The following is a 21,983-nucleotide window of genomic DNA, read 5'->3' on the forward strand; positions in this document are numbered from 1 at the left end:
CGACTCTAAAAATGCTGGGTTGTTTCGCCTTAATTTTTGGTAAAGTATGGACAAATTAACTGTTGGGTTGTTCTTATTTTTAATAAGGGTTACTAAATAAAGACTCCAAATTAATTAATAAAACTTCACTATAAAACTGTATATTTTATTAAGGCAGCAACACGTAATTGTAAATAAAATTCCCTGTTTCCTAATCTAAATCAATGACATTGAAAAAAAGGCCAGCACAGTATATAATTTCAGCATCGATATCATAAGCAATGTGTGAATTTGCAATAGTCACATCACAAGATCTGCTATATCAAGTGGGGATTATAATTATCCAGAAAACACAGAACACATGCAAAGTTTAACCATATTATTGTGAGATTTTTAGGGCTACGACTATGAAAGATTTCAAGTAAATTTGGCCACAAGAAATGATAAGATTAATTGCATTCAATTATTTCTATAATGAAGACTACAGTAGTCAACATTTAAAGTGCATCAAAACCGTTAAAACTATAAAATGATGAGACTTTTGTTTTTACAGGTATTGATATTTTAGCTCCATAGCACTGCATTGTTTAGCTCAAACCAGCTCCAACCCACACCTGCTTAATAGTCTCTAGTAGTCTTGAACGCCTTGATAAGTTGGATCAGCTGTGTTTGATTAGGGTTGGAGCAAAACTGTGCAGAGCTGCGGCCCTCCAGGAATCCAGTTTGAGACCTATGTGTTAGACTCTCCAGAAAACCATGAAGCACCTTAAAGCACTATTGTATTAAATTATGTTTAAAATGTGTTTATTATATTTTATGGAAATGCATTCCCTAATCCCTATCAATGAAAATGATTATTTCTTCCTAAATAGAGTTCTTTAAATCATCCTGAGAGATTATACTCATATCACAATATATACAGTCCAGAAAAAACAAATACAGAACTGTCAGATTTTTCCAATAACATCCAGCCATATTTCAAAAAGGATTATTAATAATATTATTATGTTGCATACATTTATTGCTGGCTTTTTTGCATAAAAATAAATGGGAGTAATTGAAGTGGGCGTGTCCTTACCCATGACTGACACATCGTACTCTATGAGAAGAGTGGCTTCTTGGCCGCACTGCTTGAGGATGCTCATGGCCTCTGCGTGAGACGCTCCATGCAGACGAATTCCGTCAATACTGAGCAGCCTGTCGCCTGGTTTGATGGTCCCTTCCCTGAGAAAAAAACAGAAGACAACAAAGACTAAAATTGGCTTTTTGAATAACACAAAAGGGACCCAGAGACATAATTGCACGTCTTCTGCAAGTTTATTCATAAAAATAGACATGTTACAGGTGTTACACATAATTACACGCATTCCTTTTGTTATTATGGCGTCTGTGGTTAATACACCAGAGATCTTCAGGAAACCACAGTAAAAGTGTGTTTGAAAATCAAAAAAAACAATGGTGAAATATAAAACAGTATGAGTGCATCATTGAAAAGTGACATTGCCAACTGCTGGCCTGGCATTTTGTGTAAATCATTGACAACTTGTTCATCTGTGCACAAAACTTTTTGCTAGATCAGTCCATTGAGATACATGTGACGACTGCTTCAAAGCATGTTTAAACCTGGAAAAACAAGAAATCACTCTAAGAGTAACATTTTGCTTAAAGGCTTGATTTAAGCCTCATATAAAATGTATTCTGCAGTTTTTATTTTCCAAAAGGAGCCTTTCTTTGCGACTGCAAGATGTCAGAGGCCAGTCAATACCAAATTGCAGTGGAACAGAACACAATATTTACTTAAAAAAAATAAAAAATGCTGCTGAACAAAAGATATGGGAATTCTCTGTCGGTAAGAAATGAAATTACCAGTGTGCAAAATGAATATTGATAAGGGTTGAGGGGAACGGGAGAGACGGGCTGGCGTGTAATGACGGTAATAACGGAGCAGTTCAAACGCCAGAGTGAGTGAAATATCGTGCCGGTCCATTTGCAATTCTCAAGCGAGTGCTGAAGTTGCAGGGCAATCTATTCCGGGTCTGAAAGGAACTCTGACTGGGAAACACTATTTTCATCAAGCAATTTCTTGTCATTTCGCAGCAATGACTACAGTCTATTCAGGGGGGACCAGTAAAGTTAAAAGTTCAACCCATTGCAAGCACCACAGAGAGCAAACAAGCATGCAAGAGTTAAAAATAATATGACATGCACAGAAAAATAAAATAAAAAATGCAACTACATAATAATTTCTTGGCAGTCAACAGCACTGTAAATGCTACAAGACTATTTTAAGTTTTAAGCATTTATCTTATTTTAAAAAAATGGAGATATTAAAATAAGTCTTAATATTAAAAAGAAAATAAACGTTTGATCCCATCAATGTTATAACAAAATTTTATATTATAACAATTTTATGACCTAATTGTCAGCAAGCATCAGTGTTTATTGAAATTGAAATAAAATTTTAAAACATTGAAATTAAGATAAGAAATTTTGTTATAGCAACACTTGTGACTGCTTTGGGAAATAACGCTTATTGTGGATGTCACGAGATGACTGATTGTGAAGGAACCTTTAGTCTGGCACATTTTTTGCCCAAGAGAAGTTAAGATTTGATTAAGACAAAATCGCATAATTTGACTTTCATAACTGACAATAAAAACCGTATGATCTGGCCGGGGCTTTACATAATTAGAACTCTGGGAACACTAAGTAATACTTTGTGATTTCTAAAACTGAAGATGCTTTAGTTTCTGTAAGTAAAGAATAAACAACTTCATTGGAACAAGATTCCTAGGTTTCATCTGTTTACTGAATCACAGTACTGACATTAGCTAAGCAAAATGCTAACACCAACTCCACCGAAATCAATTGTTAGACTTTCGACTTTTTGTATAATATGGAAATTTCTCCTGCCTAGATCAGAGTGTTTCTAATCAGTCTCTTTTCAGCCACTTTTGTTCAGGATGCTGTTTATGTTTTGGAAGAAAGCTTTAATGTCAGTGCTGATGAATCTAGCTGAGTTCAGGAACAACTCACCTGTCAGCTGGACCGCCGGGTCTGATGGTTGTTATGGTAACTGGGCGAGATTTGTTTCTGTCTTCATGGGCGCCTCCTACATCATAGGAAGAAAACAACTCGTATTGACATGTTTATCAAATGAAGTCATACAGCAAGACATACAGTACACCCGATGCTTTAACATACAGTACATTTGGCCAATCAGCTCCATACAGCGTCTTATTGAAAGACAATAAAGGCCGTTTTCTCACCTCAATGAAATTTCCATATATTTTTCAACAAAAGCACAAGATTATACATTTTTAAAGCCGCTGCTCGCTATAAAATTGCATGCCATTGAATTCACAAATGGAGTCTCAAAGATGAAAAGGAAGTCCTTAGTATGCCTCTTTGAGAATGATTTGAGAAAAGGAGCAAAGCTAACCAAGACCTTGGCTTTTTTTTTTCTGCCGCTCTTCAAAAGACTTCATACTCTAGATGGATATGAAAAAAAGATGTCTTTCTTTTAATGAAGTCTAAAATGCTGTTTGGTAAATATTTAGAAATCGAGTGCTAGCGGTGCTACTGAAAGCTGTTGCGTCTCTTTCAACAGGCCCAAGGGCAGCAAAATAAATCTTCAGCGAAGAATGGTCTCTCTTTGTTTGATGTAGATGTGAATGAAGCGCATTGAGCTCTGATGTGTGGAAGTCTGCTCACCTCTGATGACGAAACCGAATGTATTGCCTTCTTTGTGCAGCGTCACCTCCACGTTTTTGAACATGACCCCTGAGCCCTGTACAGCTGAGGAAAGAAATGAACAGTTCAAAGTTCTGTCAAGATTTCAATGCTTGACCAGAGCATATGAATGAACATCAAACTACAGATTACATCATATAGAGAGTGAAGAAACTCAGTGTAAGTGTGCTGTTATAAAACAGGTGTCATTGCAATGAATCAGAGGCAGGCTGGTGCATAATATTTATCATCTATGATGATAACAATCCACGGACAGATTTTCACTCATACATTGCCTGAACCACTTAATACATTTACATTGTTAAAAAGAAAACCAAAGGAGTGAGCTGTGCTTTACATTTTCTCCAAAATATATGATGAAGGTCATCAAGAAGTTGTAGGTGTTGCTCTAATTACATTTTTGAGAGTATTATGTTGAACACTGGCCAAATAAAAAGAGATGTTTATTTTTTTGTTTTATTGTTGCTTTACAGTAAAGTTGGTTATACACCAGCCTTGCTGTGCCTTGTTTTTGCATTGCTTTCTATATATTGCTAAGCAATGTGAATCAATGCAAAATGTTGGCAGCGATGTGCGTACCCTCATATAAATCAATGTTTAGAATTCTAAAAGATGTGATGTGGCACTTTGCATGTAGGGTGCAATGGGCTATTTGGATGATTTTGGATGATGACACTTACCTAATAGCTAAATGAATCAGCTGTTTTGAACAAATCATTTTAATGAATGAGTCCTTCATTAAGGCTGGGACTTGCCTCCTGGCAGTTTCACTGTCATATTTATTTATTGATGACAGGGCTAAACTAGCCAAGATACCAGCACAAAACTTACTGAACAATTATATATTAATATAAACAAATACAGTAAACAGTTAATTGTTTATTACTCTAAAAATGCAGATTACTATGGCTGAAAAATCAGCATCAAGTATCCAAACTGTGCAGTTATTCACACAGAATGTGTTTCTCTATTTCAATGTGTTACTTCTCCATTGTTTGTCTATGTAAATACAGACTTGATGAAAAACACCATGTCAAATTAAAAGAATTTCAACTTGCTCAATGTTAGTTACAAAGCAGTGGACCAATCAGAGGAACTCAGAGGTGGGGCAAGTCAAAGTCCCTCAAATGCAAGCCATTTCACTTGGCAGCCATCTTTGAAACGCCTCTTGGGCAGTATCCTCGGGCATTCTGTTTGAATGGGGAAACATCACATTCTCCAAAATTGCGTATGATTAAATTTCATATTAGGAAGCACCAATAAAACTAAACAAAATCTGTCTCGTTAGTTTTATTTCTAAACTTTTAAAATCTGCAGAAACTCACGTCTGATCCAAGCCCCTCCCACAGGGAATCGTCAGTCTACATCGATCGCTGATTGGCTCCTGTACTTGAAGGCGGGGTTTCATTCGCCATATGACCATTACACTTTTCCCTATTCAAAACTATAGGAGTAACATGTCTTGTGTATTCTATAGTCTTTGCGCATATATATTTACATTAGATGTCGCTTAAGCCTATGTTGTCTATTGAAAGGAATGCATCAATAGAGCCGCCATTTTAGTACAGGGTAGCGTTCCTTTGTAATGAATGTAGGACCAAGGTGCAGTGGAGGACTGACCTTACTAAAATTATAATTTTACATCACTTTTCTATATTGATGGATAAGTAACCACATGTTTATTGGTGACAAAAAGCATGTGCTTGTGTGCATGGAAATGTATTATCCTCCCACCCTGTAAAATTTGATTTAATCAGTGTTCTGAAACACCCCCTCTGATCCTGCTTTCACTTTTAACAGAGGGAGTGATTGGTTTGTGTTATGAATGACTCATATGAACCACCGATATCCCTGCGTCTCAATGTGCATATCCACCTTTCTTATCAAAACAGTACAGTATATAACATTTGTAATATTCAACGATTTAGGGTGGACAGTATGCATATTGAGGCACAGGCACTGTTATGTTAAAAGTTACTTCAAAAATGAGCCGTTACTTCACTTAGCTGACAATAATACAAGTTTCTGCGTTTCAGCGTCTTGTTGTCATATTTCATTTACATTATTTGCTGATTTTATTCAACAAAACAAGCATAAGTCTAGCTACTTTACCTTATGGTCAGTGCAGTAAGTGACTGTATTATCATCAATAACATTACTTGTTTAACACAAACGTTCCTAACAAACAAAATCATAAAAATGTGTCTATAAATGTTATGCCTTTATGTTTTGTTTTCTTTGTTTGCTTCTTACTACACTCATGCACAGTAAAAAAGTCCTGCATCTTCACATTGGCTTTAATCTTGAATAGTGTGGTAGAATGACTTTCGTCCTGGGAGCACTGTACAAATGTGGCAGCGATATTGACACAAGCTCAGTGTCCGTATGCGATATCTAGTGTATATATCTATGGTCTTTGGGCAAGTGCTGCAAGCTTCTGTTTACAGTAGCATGTTGGCATGACAACTATTTTATTGGACGTTAACTTGGTGGATGCTTATTTTAAAAATCCTGAATGCTGCATCTGGTGTTTCTTAGATGCTTTCTGTGATAATGACCCCTTACAAGTAACATTATTGATTTTAATAATCTCACTCACAGACAGGCGGCAGCTCATACTCGACCTCCAGCACAACCCTTTCCCCCACATTCTTCAGTAGACTGATGATCTCATCGTGACGAAACTTAGTCAAGTTGATCCCGTTCACAGACTTTATGTAGTCCCCTACGTTCAGCTGGTCACTCCTGCAAAGAAAAGCACAGAGATGTAGATCCTGCAGAGAAGAGGAAATTGCATAACCAAAAAGAAGACAGTAAAAAGGCAGGAGAATGAATAAAGAAAGGCGGAGATGGAGTCAGGTCGAGCTCTGAGGCGCTTTGATAGCTGATCTGAGCCCATGAAGAGAACACTTTGTTCTAAGGAAGCATCTAGCAAGATCAAGACAAGCTGCTCCAGTCTCTCTCTCCTTCCCTCTCTGACACACATACACGCAGTTGAAAGATCTCGCATTTTACAAGGCGGCCTGATTGTCAACAGATTCTGGAAGAACTATGTGTGATGTTAGGCATTTTATTTCAGCTTGAGTAAAATTATCAGACCGAGTGTCTCTGTGGTAATAAGATACAAGACTTGATATGCAGCAAAACATTTAAAGTCAAACAGTTCCTTTGCTGAAGAAAAGTATCTGTCATTGTGAAAAGAGGGTGTAAATCGTGTGCGCTTTTCTATAGAGCTTGTGCGGTATTTGTTCCGGGATCTGAATATGGATCCATTCACTGGGATGTGTGTACGTCTGTGTGAGTGTTTGTGGAGAATTGACACACTAGCGAACAGCAGGCTGTCTGCCATCTTTGAGAGCCAGTAGGGAAATGGGAGAAGAGTTCTGGCTTATGCAGTATTGATTAAAAGATTCTGTCTACCTTATTCACACATGCACACACATACACACACAGAGTGAAAAGATAAAACATGTTCACAAAGACACACACACATACACACAAACAGAGAGAGAGAGAGATAGAGGGAGGGAGACAGAGAGAGAGAGAGAGAGTACATGCTTCCCAGACAAACTCCTCCACAATAAACTACGAACACATTGATCTCTCTGGGCTTGTCTATTGATGCTGTCTTAGCAAAAATCATTAGCATATACACAAAACCTGACAACACAAAGCCTCCAAGGTGATTTTCCAAACCACTGGCATCTGCAAAATTGAACCTAAAGATAATACAAATAAATAATAAATGCTTTAAATAACAAATGCATAAATTAAATTATGTATATGCTCAGTTTCTCTGGATTCCCTTGCTTTTGAAGTTTGGGTTTGAGTAAAATGTTAATAATGTATAGTTTTATACTATAATGGTGTGATAAAATTTAATCCAAACATGAGATAAAAATATTACCTCTAAAGCATTGTTAATGCGTTGTGTTCTTTACTCTTTTATTAGAAAAAATACTTAAACGATCTGTAACAACAGATTAATCAGTCTTCTTCTTTTGTATGATACCATATATTAACCAAACAAACTTCTTCTTTCTTGCATACTAATTGAAGGAACTGTTGACAAGAGGGAAATATAACAAGACAAGAGAAGAATAACAATAAAAATAGTGCAAGTGGGGGAGGGGGTCTTGCTCTAGTCTAGTAAACAAGTCTAGACATGTTTACGGTCACAAGGAGCTGGATGCTTGTAGAAGTTGTGAAATATATTGAAGATGCACTTAACTGTTCAGTTCTGGTATGCAGAAAAGGGTTGCAGAAAGAGGAAGTATGTTTGGGTGCAACTGCCAAAGGACTGCAGAATGACTGACAAGTGACGAATTACACAAAGACTCCACCTACTAATATCAGTTGTGTATAAATACTGGAGTCAAAATGCAGTTTTGTTGCACACCTCCTGAACGTATTTCTTGCATTGCATTGGTGTAACCCAGAGCTCTGTGTATTGAATCAATTAATTGTATCTAATAAATTAAAGAAAATCCTCTTTTGATCTTTTTCACTGAATTCGCACACAATTGGCTAAATATTTCAACAGTTGCTTAAAAATAAATATAACTTCTGAAAACAAAGAAAATAATCATTTACATTAAAAATCGCTCTAAATGACAATGTTTTATATGAAATTTGAAAGAAATATGATTAGTATTGTACAAAATAAAACAGTAATAACAGTTTACGCAAACACATAACTACCGTGGGAATATAAAATATATATATGCATAAAATCTAGTTCCAAATGAACAATAATCTACATATATCTGAAAAGTTGTATTTTTTGTTTTTTTTAATTATCTCATTTAATTTAAAACCTTCTGCTTCCTGAGGCCTAGCTGTGCCAAAATGATGCAAATGCTAAAGTCCCAACGTCAGTGCCTTTGTCTTTGGGTGATACTTTCAAGCTGGTCAGGGCAGGTAAAACCTCAGGATCCTAAAACAAGATTTTCAACTAAACTAGTCATGCCCGTTTTTAATGTCTCCACCTAACCACTTTCCTCTTCCTAAAACCCATAATAGACTCATTTTAGACTTGCTTACAGACTGGTGATAAAACATGCAGACCTGTAAGAGACTCCGGTAGGCTCTTGCAGACTCGTGGACTCCATGAAGATGCTGTATGACTGCAGACTAACCAACACGTCTCAATAAATCAATTCTGCTTGGTTTTAAGTCTCCTGGACTGGGTTCTCTATTCATTTTTAATTTTACAACACTACAAATTGTAATTCTAGATAAACTGAGAACTGTGTCTCTTTATGTTTTCTCAAAACTGAGTACATTTATCCAAAACTATAAATAATAGAGACAATATAAATGAACAAATAAATATTTTAGTAATACATCTAAGCAAAAAAATCTCAATTATTAATTCATCAATTACTGTTCTCAAACAGGTTTCCATCATGATGCATCAAACATTTTAAAACATATCGTATTGTTTCTCCAAATGATCTTTTGAATGCGTCACTTGTACTGACCTAGCAGCGATGCCGCCCTGCCGCAGGTTGGAGACGCGGGGTTTGCCGTCTTTATCGATGCCTCCAGATACAGTCAGGCCCAGAGTGGTGCCTTCCTTCTTGATCAGCTCCACAGTGCTCGTGCCCTTAAACTCATCTGTGAAGCAGAAAGAGGGAGGATGAGGAGGGTCATTGGGGGAGGATGGAGAGGAAGAGCAGAGACAGGAGATGAGAGGTTTACAGGAGCAGAGGAGACCTGCCATACCCCTCTCTCTCCTCTAAATGACTGAGATCAGGCCTCTCTCGCTCTCTCATTATCTTTCTCTCCTTCTGCCTGGCTGCTAATTAGTTAGACACTACGGTGTGTATGCGTGTGTGTCCCCATGGTTTGAGGACAAAACTATCCCCAGAGGTGAGGTAAAATTGACAAAACCACCTTTCAGTAACATCTACAGTTGTAGAAAATAATAATGCAGAAATAAAAAATGCAATGGTTTATAAAATCTTGTATGAATAAAGACTTAATAAAAATGATGCATTATAAATATTACTAATCTTAATAGCTATAAAAATAAAACTGAATAAATATAAATACAAAAATGAATACATTACTATATAAAAGTAGTTATTTGAATACATATTCAAAGACATTTTTGCCCCTCATTTGTTCTCTGCTTTGCTTTTTTTTTATCTTTTCTGTCTCTCTCACTGGCTTGCAGAGATATTGCTGCTCAGGCAGACGTGTTGCTCCCCTATTGACTGACTGTCATTCAATCCCTCAGTGGGATCGTCAAAGTCACATTAAGAATACTGCATATCTGCAAGTAGGCCGCTTTCTCTCCCTCGGTCTCACCCGCCATCACTGCATCAGCTGTCTGAGCTGGAGGAGAAATAAAAATAGGGGGTTTGTAATCCCTCTCTCTGTATCGAAGGACGGAAGAGATGGATTTATATGTCTATTCACTTTCCTTTTCTCATTCACTATGTCTTTCAATACTGCATTGCAGCGGGTGAGGGGAGATGAAGCTTTAAACCCCTATGAGACTGAGCATCTCACTGCAAGAGGACAACAGTAACAAGACACGGGTGCAAAAAGAGCAGTCCTTTAAGCCTTTTTCTGTTCTTTTAAAACACAATCAACAAAAAAAAGCTTAAAAATGTTCTGCATTTTTGTGCTATATTATAATGCACTTTAATTGCGCAACTTGACTTTCAATGGAAAAATTCAGCTCCCAAACAGCCTATTAAAATGAGCATGAATTTGACTTGAGTTCATGTACTTGCGAGGTCAAAATTCTTAACAGTTATCAGTCTTAAGCATAACCATTAGAGGCTTTTCAGAGTCTGTTTCGGCACGGACAATTAAATTATGAGATCTGTATATCTGTTACAAATCCATTGCATGCCCGCTGCATGCAAATCACCAGCTCAGTAACCTCAGCAGAGGAAGAAACAAATTTGACATTGCACTCGGCCTCTGATCAATACCGTTGCCATATGGACATGGAAAGAGAGCTATGCTGAAACATGACCAGGACAGAGCGAAGCTAGCACAGATCTCAATATCTGGCTTGAACCTGAACCTCCAGGCAAGCCTTTGGAGCCAGATGGGGAGCTGACAGTGCAAACATGCTGACATAAAAAAGACAGCAAAGTAATTAAGAGAGAAATCAAACTTATAATGTGCCAAAAGGAAGTGGTGAATAATTTAGTGTGCGTGATTGTGTGTTGGAGAGTGATAGAGGAAAAACATCTCGTCATGAGGAAAAAAAAAGACTGAATCAATGTTCAAACGCGAGTTCAATCTATAACAAGCCTTGCGTTGTGTGCCGGTCTTTTGATAATTAATTGTAAAAGAACTGCTCAATTTGCCTTCAGCTTTCATCAAATAATTTGATTAAAAGAAGCCTGCACTTCTGGGGATTAGCTTGACAGCAAAAAAAAAATTACAGTGGGACAAATTATAAATGTTGCTGTCATTTCTCTCCCATTGCTTGGGTGAGGAATAAACTGTGGGTCGTTCTGAGCTTTTGACAGCATTAAATTAACTTGCTTTACATGTCAAGAACAGGCACAACGTAATATGGTTGACATAACATGCCTTCCAAAGGCAGAACCAAATGCAAAACATGAAAACATTAGATTCTCTTTAAACTGAATTCTATTTTTGTGATTTCTTTTGTTTAGGTAGCTCTCTTTGAATACAAAAGTTCAGAAATGACTCAAAGATTAGTGTAATGGTGCACTCACACTAGGCTATCCAAACTGTCTCCCGTGTTGTTTGACAAGTGTGAGTCCTCCAAATTGAGCAGTTCAGTTGGAAATGGTGTGCCAGAGCACCGTTCGGTTGGGCTTTGGCGTGGTAAGCTTGTAGTGCTTGAGTCCGAAACTAAAGACACAATGTGACTTTTAAGGGACTGTTTCACATGGATTTATTAATCACTATTACTTTTCAATGAATGCAAACTGTCATAGTTATCCTCTCATAGTTTATTCACTGCACGTCAGCTACACCTTCAGCAAACCTCCTAATATGTGCAGCATGAAGACTTTATTGATCATTTATGAGCGTCAAAAGTTGTGGATCTGTTCGACAAAATTTTTGACTACATGTCACTGCATCCCAAATGACTAAAAATAATACAAAACGATATAACTAAAGTAATGGCCACTGTGCTGAGCGAAAGCGCTTCTATTCCTGTTAAACTGAACAGTTGAATCATCGATGACGCTAGCGTGCTCGGGTTTGAAAGGGAAAATGCAGTGTGAATCCAGGCTGTCGAGGGAGAGGGGAGGGGGACATTCGCGTGGTTCAAGGCAACTTTACCTAGTGTAAGTATACCTTAATCTAACCAAACGGGGCCATCTGACCAATCAGAACAAAGCAGCTCATGGAAAGGAAGGGCTTAAGCAACACCAACCTGATATCGAAGAACTAGCGGCAATTAAAACTACTGCTGTACACATACAAACAGTAAAAGCAGCAGCATCAATAAACTATTTTCACAATACTTCTCACTCACCACAAAAGGATTTGTCTAATAATTCATATCTTTTGCAAAAATTTAAGAAATACGTAGTGTATCCCTGCCTTTCGTTTTTTTAACAACCCTTTTTCAGACACTGTGGAAAATAAAAGAAAGCTGAACTCGCGTTGTACATTATGCAAAGCTTTCAGTGACCTCAAAAACAAAATTAGGATTTCATAATAGGGGTACTTCAAGCTAATATAAAGCACATTAGAAAGGATTCACCAATATTGGCTGTGCTTTTTTTTGCCAAACTTGCTCGCATCTTTTGTGTATGTTGCAAACCCTACCATAATGCTACACTAAGGGGGGCATCCAACATAGGGGGTCATTCAATATCCAAAGAATTGGCTTTATGCCAGCCTATGGTTTTTATTGAAAACAAAATCTACTTTGACTCTCAAACACTTTAGTTATAACGAAAACTGAGCCCTAGACGAATTTTGTTTCCCTATTCTACATTTCAAAGAGACGTTCTCTGAGATGCAAAAGCAATTCCACTTTCTAAAGGATGAGAACTCTGAGAACTGACACCATTGTTGCCATTGAATCACAGAATGTTTGTGTTTGCGAGTGCTGAGGAAGCCTCCAGAGCTCAAATACAGAATATGGTAATGAGCGTTACATTTTCAACACATGCCGTAGGACGAAGACCAATCACAACAGACTTGGCTATCTGACCAGCACAGAGCAGCTTTTGGAAAAGAGACCTTGACTGGATGTACACACCTCCAAAACAAAACACGAATAGCTTAATAGAGATGCTTTAAGTGACAGAAACCAATACAGAAGTGATACACGAATAACAAATTATAAACACAATCCAATCCAAACTCCATCATTCGTCTGTGTGTATGTGTGTGTTGTGAGTCCTCTCGTGCAAATGCACCGGAGGGCCCACTGGGGGGTCATCCAATATCCAAACAATTTGTGGCACAGCATGCCATGGTCATATTACAAGCTCAGTCTTAAGCTGTCTGGGGAAAGTGTGGCTCTCTCAGTTCATCGAGGGTTCAGAGTAATATCTGGGCCCAGAGCGAGAAAAAGGGCCGCTGGGATCTAATGAGCTGCGCTTTGAGGGCTACACTGGGACAGGTGTGGAAGTTGATAAGTTGATCCCATTACTCGTGGCCTCTCATTTTATTCCATGTCCTCTTTTCTACCTTTCCTCTGTGAAGGAGGCAGACACGGAGATTGGCCATCAGCTTCTCAAAGCCGACAGATCTGTGTGTCGGGATCGAATGCTGTGCACATCGGGTATTGAGGGAAGGAGACCCGAAGATAGAGGTTGCGGCAGCATGTGAGAGAATGATACGAAGCAGGAGATAACGGTACAGATGGAGTGTGTGACAGAGAGAGCAAGATATAGACGTCAAGTCTGCCAGCTGACGTGCACAAAGGGTTGAAAAGTTATCACTTTTTCACACTGTGACAGGAAACGGTAATCTATGATTGCAGATTGATCTAGATAGCAAAGTTGATAGATAATGCGGAGAAAATCCAAGCAAAATAAAAAAGGGTTTCTTCCTTCAGCAACACCAAGGGCCAACCTAACAGAGCATCATTTATCATTCAAAAGTAAAGAAATATACTGTATCTTAGAGGTGTGAACCTACACTAGTCTTATGATTCAGTTCGGTTACGATTATCATGCCACGGATTCGGTTCAAATTCAATATCTTGGTGCATCATGGTGCAGTGACGATGCTTTCCATACACAATTTAATATTTTACAACACAGCACAACAATTCTTGCTATAAAATGTATAAATATGTATATATTATTTGCAATATAGTTTTGTCCTTTAGGACAAGCAGTCAGATATATGAACTGTACCTTTAATCATACATTATCGTAAAAAGGCTGCTATTGGCTCTAACGCTCTGGCGCTATTTACCGATGAGTGACACTGATAAACGGCAGCGGCGATCACAGCTGATCCATGATAGACGGGGTGGAGAAAACTCTGCAGACACGCTCATGTCTGGATCAACTAGTATCGCTGTATCAATCGAAAGGAGAGGAAATGTTACCTCATGACAGCAGGTCAAAGGAGAAATTGAGTTTACAGCTTTCATTTTCTCCAGCAAACACACACACTGTGAATTAGTTTTAATTCACAGTTTGTTAGTGTGTTTTAATTATTCATGGTCACCTCCCTTATCATTGTAAACTAGCACAATATATCGCATATGAGATAAACGATGTCAGTACATAATAACTGGTTATGATCTATTACTGAACCAATATCGAATTGTCCACATCTACGTCAGTGCATCAAAGAAACAATTAATTTTGACACCCCTAATATACACACACACACACACACACACACATATATATATATATATATATATATATATATATATATATATATATATATATATATATATATATATATATATATATAATGCCTTATTTTAGTGTCTTTGTTAAAATTACAGTGTCTTTGTGACAATACACTATGAATAATTACAACCAATAATTACCAACAAAAAGCATAACTATTACTAAATGTACAGTAAGAGTGTGTTGCTAATTTAAATCACTCAAATGTTTTTTAAATATTTAAAATGTTTGTTTTTACAATAAAATGATCATCTCACATTTAAATCAAAATCACTAAAGTAACCATATAAATTTAAATCAAACATCATAAGTGGTTTACAAAAAATCTAAGTTGTTAATAATTATTGGAGTAAATATACAAGACTATAGTTTTCTTTTACTTCAAATTTCCTGTTTCATTCAATGTGTTACTTGTGTATTTTCTCTATACATCTTTTCTGTACATACATTTTTCATTATGTATTTTCCCAGTGTAAGCTGGATTGGAAGTTTATTTGACACCATCTAAAAAAAACACAGGGCAGCACGCTGGCTCAGGGGTTAGCACTGTTGCCTCACAGCAAGAAGGTCGCTGGTTTGATTCCAGGCTGAGCCAGTTGGCATTTCTGTGTGGAGTTTGCATAATTTCCTTGTGTCCTGTGTGGGTTTCTTCCGGGTGCTCCGGTTTCCCCCACAGTCCAAAGACATGTGGTACAGGTGAATTGGGTAGGCTAAATTGTCCGTAGTGTATGAGTGTGAAAGAGACTGTATGGATGTTTCCCAGAGATGGGTTGCAGCTGGAAGGGCATCCGCTGCGTGGAACATTTGCTGGAAAAGTTGGCGGTTCATACCTCTGTGGTGACCCCAGATTGATAAAGGGACTAAGCTGAAAAGAAAATAAATGAATGAGGAAGAGTTATCTCCTCTCATAAAAATGGACAGGTCCTCTGTCAAATATTTACATATATTTACATTTGCTTCTTAGCATTTACCAATATGTATCCATGCTTAACCATGATCCTATTCATAGGAAAAACATTAGAAAACCACATAGAGAATTTCTAGAAGCATTGCTGTTTTGTATGGAAAGCTCAGACACCAGCGAGGTGCGAATGGAGATTTTTTTCGTCTGTAACATTGCTCGGAGGTGTAATGAAAACATTTGGTTAAATGCCCACTGTCAGTTCACGGTTTTCCTCTCGATGAAGGCTGTAGGCGTACCAGCAGGTGGGCTCCGCTCTGAATTGGCTTTCCACTATTGGAACTTTAGCAGTCAAAATGACAAATTGGGCCATAATTCAATACGGAACCAGGCTTGACTAATGGCAGACGCTAGCAAACCTTCGCAGGATATGAAATCAAACATAGTCAGAAACAATTATTTCAATTACTGCAAGGACACAAAGCAAGCAAAACCAAATTATCGCACAATTTCTAAACCGTCTCCACAAAAAGGGAAGAAAAATGATCAACAACTAATCAAATGAATAACTGAATATGATATTTGCAATCTGGGAATGAACGATCTGGTGTTTGAGTAATGGCTCTCTTTGATGATGTTCAATCATGCAGACTATTACAACTTCCCTTTGTGTGCGTTATCACACTCTATTCATCACAGTAGATCAACACGGTGCTGTTTTTCCTTCTGATAGACACCATTTTGAAGTTGAATGGGTATGAGAGATCAATATTCCTTTACGGAGACGGTTTACAGACACACAAAATGGTGGGGAAAACTAAAACACCACAACAAATGAACTTCTCCAACCTCCCCCTCCCATATGCCATAAGAACTACAATAATTGGATTAATTGTGTGGCATTTAAAGATGTAAAATGCTTTATTCTAGTGCGAAAAGGTGAAAATCTGCTTATGCTTATTTGTATGCTGGTCTGAGCTCTCCACTGGAGGACGAAACACACACACACACACACACACATGCAAGCAAATGAAAAACAGTATCTTTTGGCTCTTGCTCCATGCAGGGTCTTCTGGGAGGAAAGTTTCAGAGCATTTATCATGAAGATTTCGCACGAGCGCGCAGAGGTATGAAGTGCTAGACCGCACATCTGCCTGCAATCTCTTTACTCATGCGCTTCTGACATACAGCTTTAAAGCCTCAGAGAAACACGGCTTTGCTTGGGAAGAATATTTTAGGTTGGTGTTTTTTTTAGGTCTATGGCTACTTTTGGCCCTGTGGATTCAAAATGAATGCTTTTATTCAGAACGGATGCATTAAACTGATTAAAAGTGACAGCAAATGCATGATGTTCCAAGAGATTTCAATTTCAAGTAAATGCTGTTCTTTTCATCTTGCTTTTTAATAAATATATTAAGCAGTGAGTCTGTTTTCACTGATGACTCGAGTAACAGCTGTTGAAAATTCAGGATTTAATTGGTTATTAATTAAATAAACTGTAGTGTGCAAATGGTAGTTTATGTACTGCATGTATTTCATAAAGTATTAAAAGTGAGTTTTATTTTGACAGTAAAGATAAAATGAGAATACATGTCAAAATTACAAGAATAAATTTGTAGTAATATAAGATTAAACTAAAATTCAGAGATTAAATTGCTCACATTATGAGATTAAATATTTAGTGAACGGTCCACATTATGAAAAGAATGAATATTTTGAGAAATAAAACATTGTTAGTTACACTATTATTCAACTGATTACATTAAACATTATGATTATGAGATATTTTAGTCATAAATTCCAAGAAGAGTCTAAATTATGAGAATAAAGCCAAAGCGCTGAGATTAAAGCTAAACAATTTTTAGAATACATTTAGAATACATTTTTACATGGCACTAAAATGTGTTATTGTATTGTATAAAGTAGTGGTTCCAAATAAATAAATGGCCAAACATGTTAATATTGTGCTGTAGAAGATTTCAAAAGCAGCTTTTAAATGAATAGTTCAACCACTAATTACAATTTTCCCCATAATTTATTCACCTTAAACAGCTTTTTTGTGTAAATCACTACCCAGCAAGCATGGGATGTTATCATGATGTCAGATTGATGTTGTACCCCAACATCTTGGAGACATTGCATTTTGTTTGGAAATAAAAATCAGCTTGACATCAGAACTCAACATCAAGCCGAAGTCAATGTCTAACGTCCAACTTAAAATCAACCAAATATCAACGTCTAATGATGGTACAGCTTGCTGTTGTTTGGTCATCACCACTTTGACGTCTATCAGACGTTGGATTTTGTTTGCCATACCTGGTGAATAAATGTCAGCGTTTCATGTCAATACGACATTGGTTTAAGATGTTGGCTCGACGTAGGATTTTGATTGCTTTCTACCTAAAAATCATCCAAATATCAACGTCATTTGACATCATTATTGGACGCTAAAATAGCATTGTCCTTAGACAATTGAATTTTGGTCACTTGAAGTCACGACCGAATTCTAACCTAATATTAACGTCTTATGATGTTGTGTGCCTGCTAGGTTTGTTTTGTCAGACCAACAGATGAAGTAGTTTAAAATTTTATCCTGGCTCTTCCATGCTCTATAATAGTGTTGGTAGTGACCTTTTTTCATAAATTTGTTGTACAACTAACCCATACTGCAACAGGGGTTAACACATGTCTTATGAATCTGATCTGATGGATCTGATATGTTTACTTAGCAAAAGTATTTGCCATTTTTGAATTATTATCATTTATAATTACTGCGCAATGATGCCTAATGTACATCTTCTTACTAACTTTAGGGAGATGTCAGTGTTTTTTCTGGTCACACAAACAAAATGGTTGAATAAAAGTCAGGATTTGCCAGGGGTATGAATCATTATGGGCTTGACTGCATACGGCATGATGTAAGAGCAGAAGCTCCAGGAATAAATGCATCTTGTGGGACTCACTTACCACAGTTCTGTTTACGTTACACACAATGTTTCAATGCTGCATTTTACATCATGCATCAAATGCGAGTCAGAGGTCAGCCAAGTTGTGGAGAATGCATTTGAGTTTAGAATTTGCAAAAGACATTGATTCGTAAGACATGCGTTACACCCCAGCAGCATATAGGTTAGTTTTACGATGTATTTATTTGCTTTTGGAAGCTCCAGAAAAAGGGCCACCTCCCAACAGCATTATACAGCATGGAAGCAATTTTAATACTCCTCAAACTGTGTTCATCTGAAAGAAGAAAGTCAAGGATGGCTTGAGGGTGAGTAAATCATGCGGTTAATTTTAATTTTTGGGTGAAGTATTTCTTTAATATGACCTTCCGCTAGTTTCAATAACAAACAACCACTTGGACATAAAAGTGTCGGAAGTTGAAGCAACAAAAACACCATCAAAACTTCCCCAAGAAACTCAGCTCACAAGAAAGCGCAGCAAACAGCCCTTAAAATGAGCCACAACCTCCATTAAACTTTCACACCCTCGACAGCTTGATAACAGACCTCAAGCTAAATTAATAGACGCCTCTGCAGCTGCAACCTGCATTACATGCGGCTCTTAAAATGCTGAATCACACTGATGCAACACCGTTTTCAGCTTGCAAAACCATCAGCCAAAAGCTCATCCGTCAGCAGCCTGTCCCTCTCTCTCTCTCTCAATCTAGCCAATGGATGCTAACATGGCATTTAAAAAGAGATGTGCATGCTGAGGGATAAGCGTGAGCCAGTGTTATACATGAATGATGCATCGCTATCTGTTCAGATGAGCTTTGGGATGCTCCAGCTCTGCAGGCCCTCAGCTTGCCTGTATGTTGCTTAAAACATATTGTGATTATAAGCAGTTAGAGAACATGACCCCCGGCGGATTCATTTGCGAAATTCCAGGTAACAATCTGCTAATCCCCCCCTCATCCATATTAATAACAATGCAGAGGACTAATGGAGGAGATTTAAATGTGCGGTGGAGAGACTTCAGCCTTTCACAGCTTTATTTTACTCCGTTTCTTTTTTGTTTTTGTCGATTGAGTAACTCTCCAGAGCTTCTCGTAAGGGTGAAAAATACAGATATAATATTGGAGAAAAGGAGGAGGATACTTGTTGAATCTGAAATGAAGTCATCAGGTTTTTCAAGCCAGGCTGTGTATTCTGCTCTTGATTTTCTGTAGCAGGTTGGGGAAAAAACTTTGGCTTACTTTCAGTTCACTAATTGGGTTGTAGAAGGGAATTTCTTGACAGGATGTTAAACTGCGGTGCAGAAAACTCGAATTTCTTTGGCATCGCAATTTCAAGAAATATTGCAACAAAACTGCAAAACAAATATTTTCAGCATTAATTTTTTACTAAAGGGTGTAATTTTAATATGCCAAAAATACATAACATATTTATTTAAATTTTTAATGAATAATTGACAAAAGTCTTGTCGCCTATACAAGATTTAGGAACAACAAATAATAACTTGACTTCTAGTTGATCATTTGGTATCAGAAGTGGCTTACATAAAATAAAAAGGCCTCTAAATTACACTTATTTTACCAAAATAAAACATGATCATGCCTTGATTTTTAATAATTTAATTAGGACAGTAAGGTCTGGCTTTGCTGAGACTAAAGTCTTGTCACTTAACAGAAATAATGTACAGTATATATCTGTATACATACAGAATATAAGGTCATGGTGCAGTGGAAATAGAATTAATATCGTGTATGACTTCCCTGAGTTTGGAAGACTGCATCCATCTCTCCAATGACTTAAATAACTTATTAATAAAGTCATCTGCAATAGAAAAGAAAGCATTCTCGCAGGACTCCCAGAGTTCATCGATATTCTTTGGATTTATCATCAATGCCTCCTCCTTCATCTTACCCCAGACATGCTCAATAATGTTCATTCTGGTGACTGGGCTGGCCAATCCTGGAGCACCTTAACCTTTTTTGCTTTCAGGAACTTTGATGTGGAGGCTAAAGTATGAGAAGGAGCGCTATCCTGCTGAAGAATTTGCCCTCTCCTGTGGTTTGTAATGTAATGGGCAGCACAAATGCCTCAGGCTGTTGATGTTGATATCCACTCTGCAGATCTCTCGCACACCCTCATACTGAATGTAACCCCAAAGCATGATTTTTCCTTCAACAAACTTGACTGATTTCTGTGAGAATCTTGGGTCCATGTGGGTTCCAATAGGTCTTCTGCAGTATTAGTTATGATTGGGATGCAGTTTAATATTAATTCATCAGAAAAACTACCTTCTGCCACTTTTCCAAATAATCAACTAGAAGTCAAGTTATTATTTGTTGCTCATACACCTGGAATCAATGACAAGACTTTTGTCAGTGTACAGGTGGCATTTTAAAACATTAAAATCATCTAATAGTTATGAAAATGCCCAAAATCTTTAACCATATTTAAGATTTTATGCTAATTAATAAATATATTATTAATTTGTGAATTATTTATATTCCTAACATTAGCATGGTTGTGAATGTTCACATGTTTTTGTGCAATTATACAAACAAACAACTACATCAGGGGTGGCCAACAATGTTCCTGGAGAGCCACCATCCTGCAGATTTCAGTTGCAACCCATATCAAACACACCTGCATGTAATTCAGGTCCTAATTAATTGGTTCAGGTGTGTTTGATATAGGTAGCAACTGAAATCTGCAGGAAGGTGGCTCTCCAGGAACAGGGTTGGGCACCCCTGAACTACATTAAATTATTAATTAATAAACACAAATTAAGAAATAAAAAAAGTAAATCCAAACAATGCTTCAAGCAGTCACACATTTCATTCTATTTTAATTTCAATTCCTTGAAATACAAATCTGCATATTATTTGATCCTTCAATTCATATTAAACTGAAATCCACAGTTCTTAAATCAATTCAGAGGTTGAAGGCGCAACACAGAATTCATCAACAGTTTCCCATCATTCCAGCATTCATTTTTAAAACCAACACTTTAAACATTCAGCATATCTACACTTACCAGATGCATTTAAAGTCTTCAGAGAGCAAGGAAAACAAGTTTCTCATTCTTCTTGACTCTTACTTCAGTGTAACGCAACCCATTCTTCATTTTTAAATTGATTCACAAACCACTTATGAACGTTAATTCTTTCACAATTTAGTCCTTGAACGGTCAGAATCCACTTAAATCAAATAAAAGCTTCAAATATATCCAGCACATCTAGAATACTAAATCATTTAAAAAGTCCACACGAATGGACATCCGAATGCCATTAAAACAAAAGCGCGCAGAAGAACGCCATCAGCATCTCATGCAAAATTTAAAGCCAGTAATTGTGATTACGCAAGTCAGAAACTCCCAACAAGGCAAATCTTCCTCACCTTTATGTATTTTCCCCTATGCGATTCAGCCACATCTCTCCAGCCTTATTCTATGCCTGATGTATGTGAAGTACTTTATTATGGCAACTCCTAATCCCGCTCTTGGCAGAAAGTGCTTTTCTAAGGGAACATTATGAGACGTGCTACAATCTCAGATAC

General features: G+C 37.2%; 1 protein-coding gene across 53 annotated transcripts in view; it reads right to left on the reverse strand.

Moving 5' to 3' along the window:
- Positions 1 to 21,983, reverse strand: part of grip1 (glutamate receptor interacting protein 1) — a 359,454-nt gene that overhangs the window by 98,077 nt on the left and 239,394 nt on the right. For all 53 annotated transcript variants that reach the window (XM_087246975.1, XM_087246973.1, XM_087246969.1 and 50 more), the window contains 5 exons: positions 9,216 to 9,351; positions 6,332 to 6,477; positions 3,694 to 3,777; positions 3,016 to 3,091; positions 1,058 to 1,203 (listed from right to left, as the gene is read on the reverse strand). In XM_087246975.1, the coding sequence (XP_087103101.1) occupies positions 1,058 to 1,203; positions 3,016 to 3,091; positions 3,694 to 3,777; positions 6,332 to 6,477; positions 9,216 to 9,351 (588 nt within the window). The remainder of the gene's footprint in view (positions 1 to 1,057; positions 1,204 to 3,015; positions 3,092 to 3,693; positions 3,778 to 6,331; positions 6,478 to 9,215; positions 9,352 to 21,983) is intronic.

This window comes from Danio rerio, chromosome 4 (genome assembly GCF_052040795.2).
Source record: "Danio rerio strain M-AB ecotype USA chromosome 4, GRCz13ab, whole genome shotgun sequence".
NCBI classification, from domain to species: domain Eukaryota; kingdom Metazoa; phylum Chordata; class Actinopteri; order Cypriniformes; family Danionidae; genus Danio; species Danio rerio.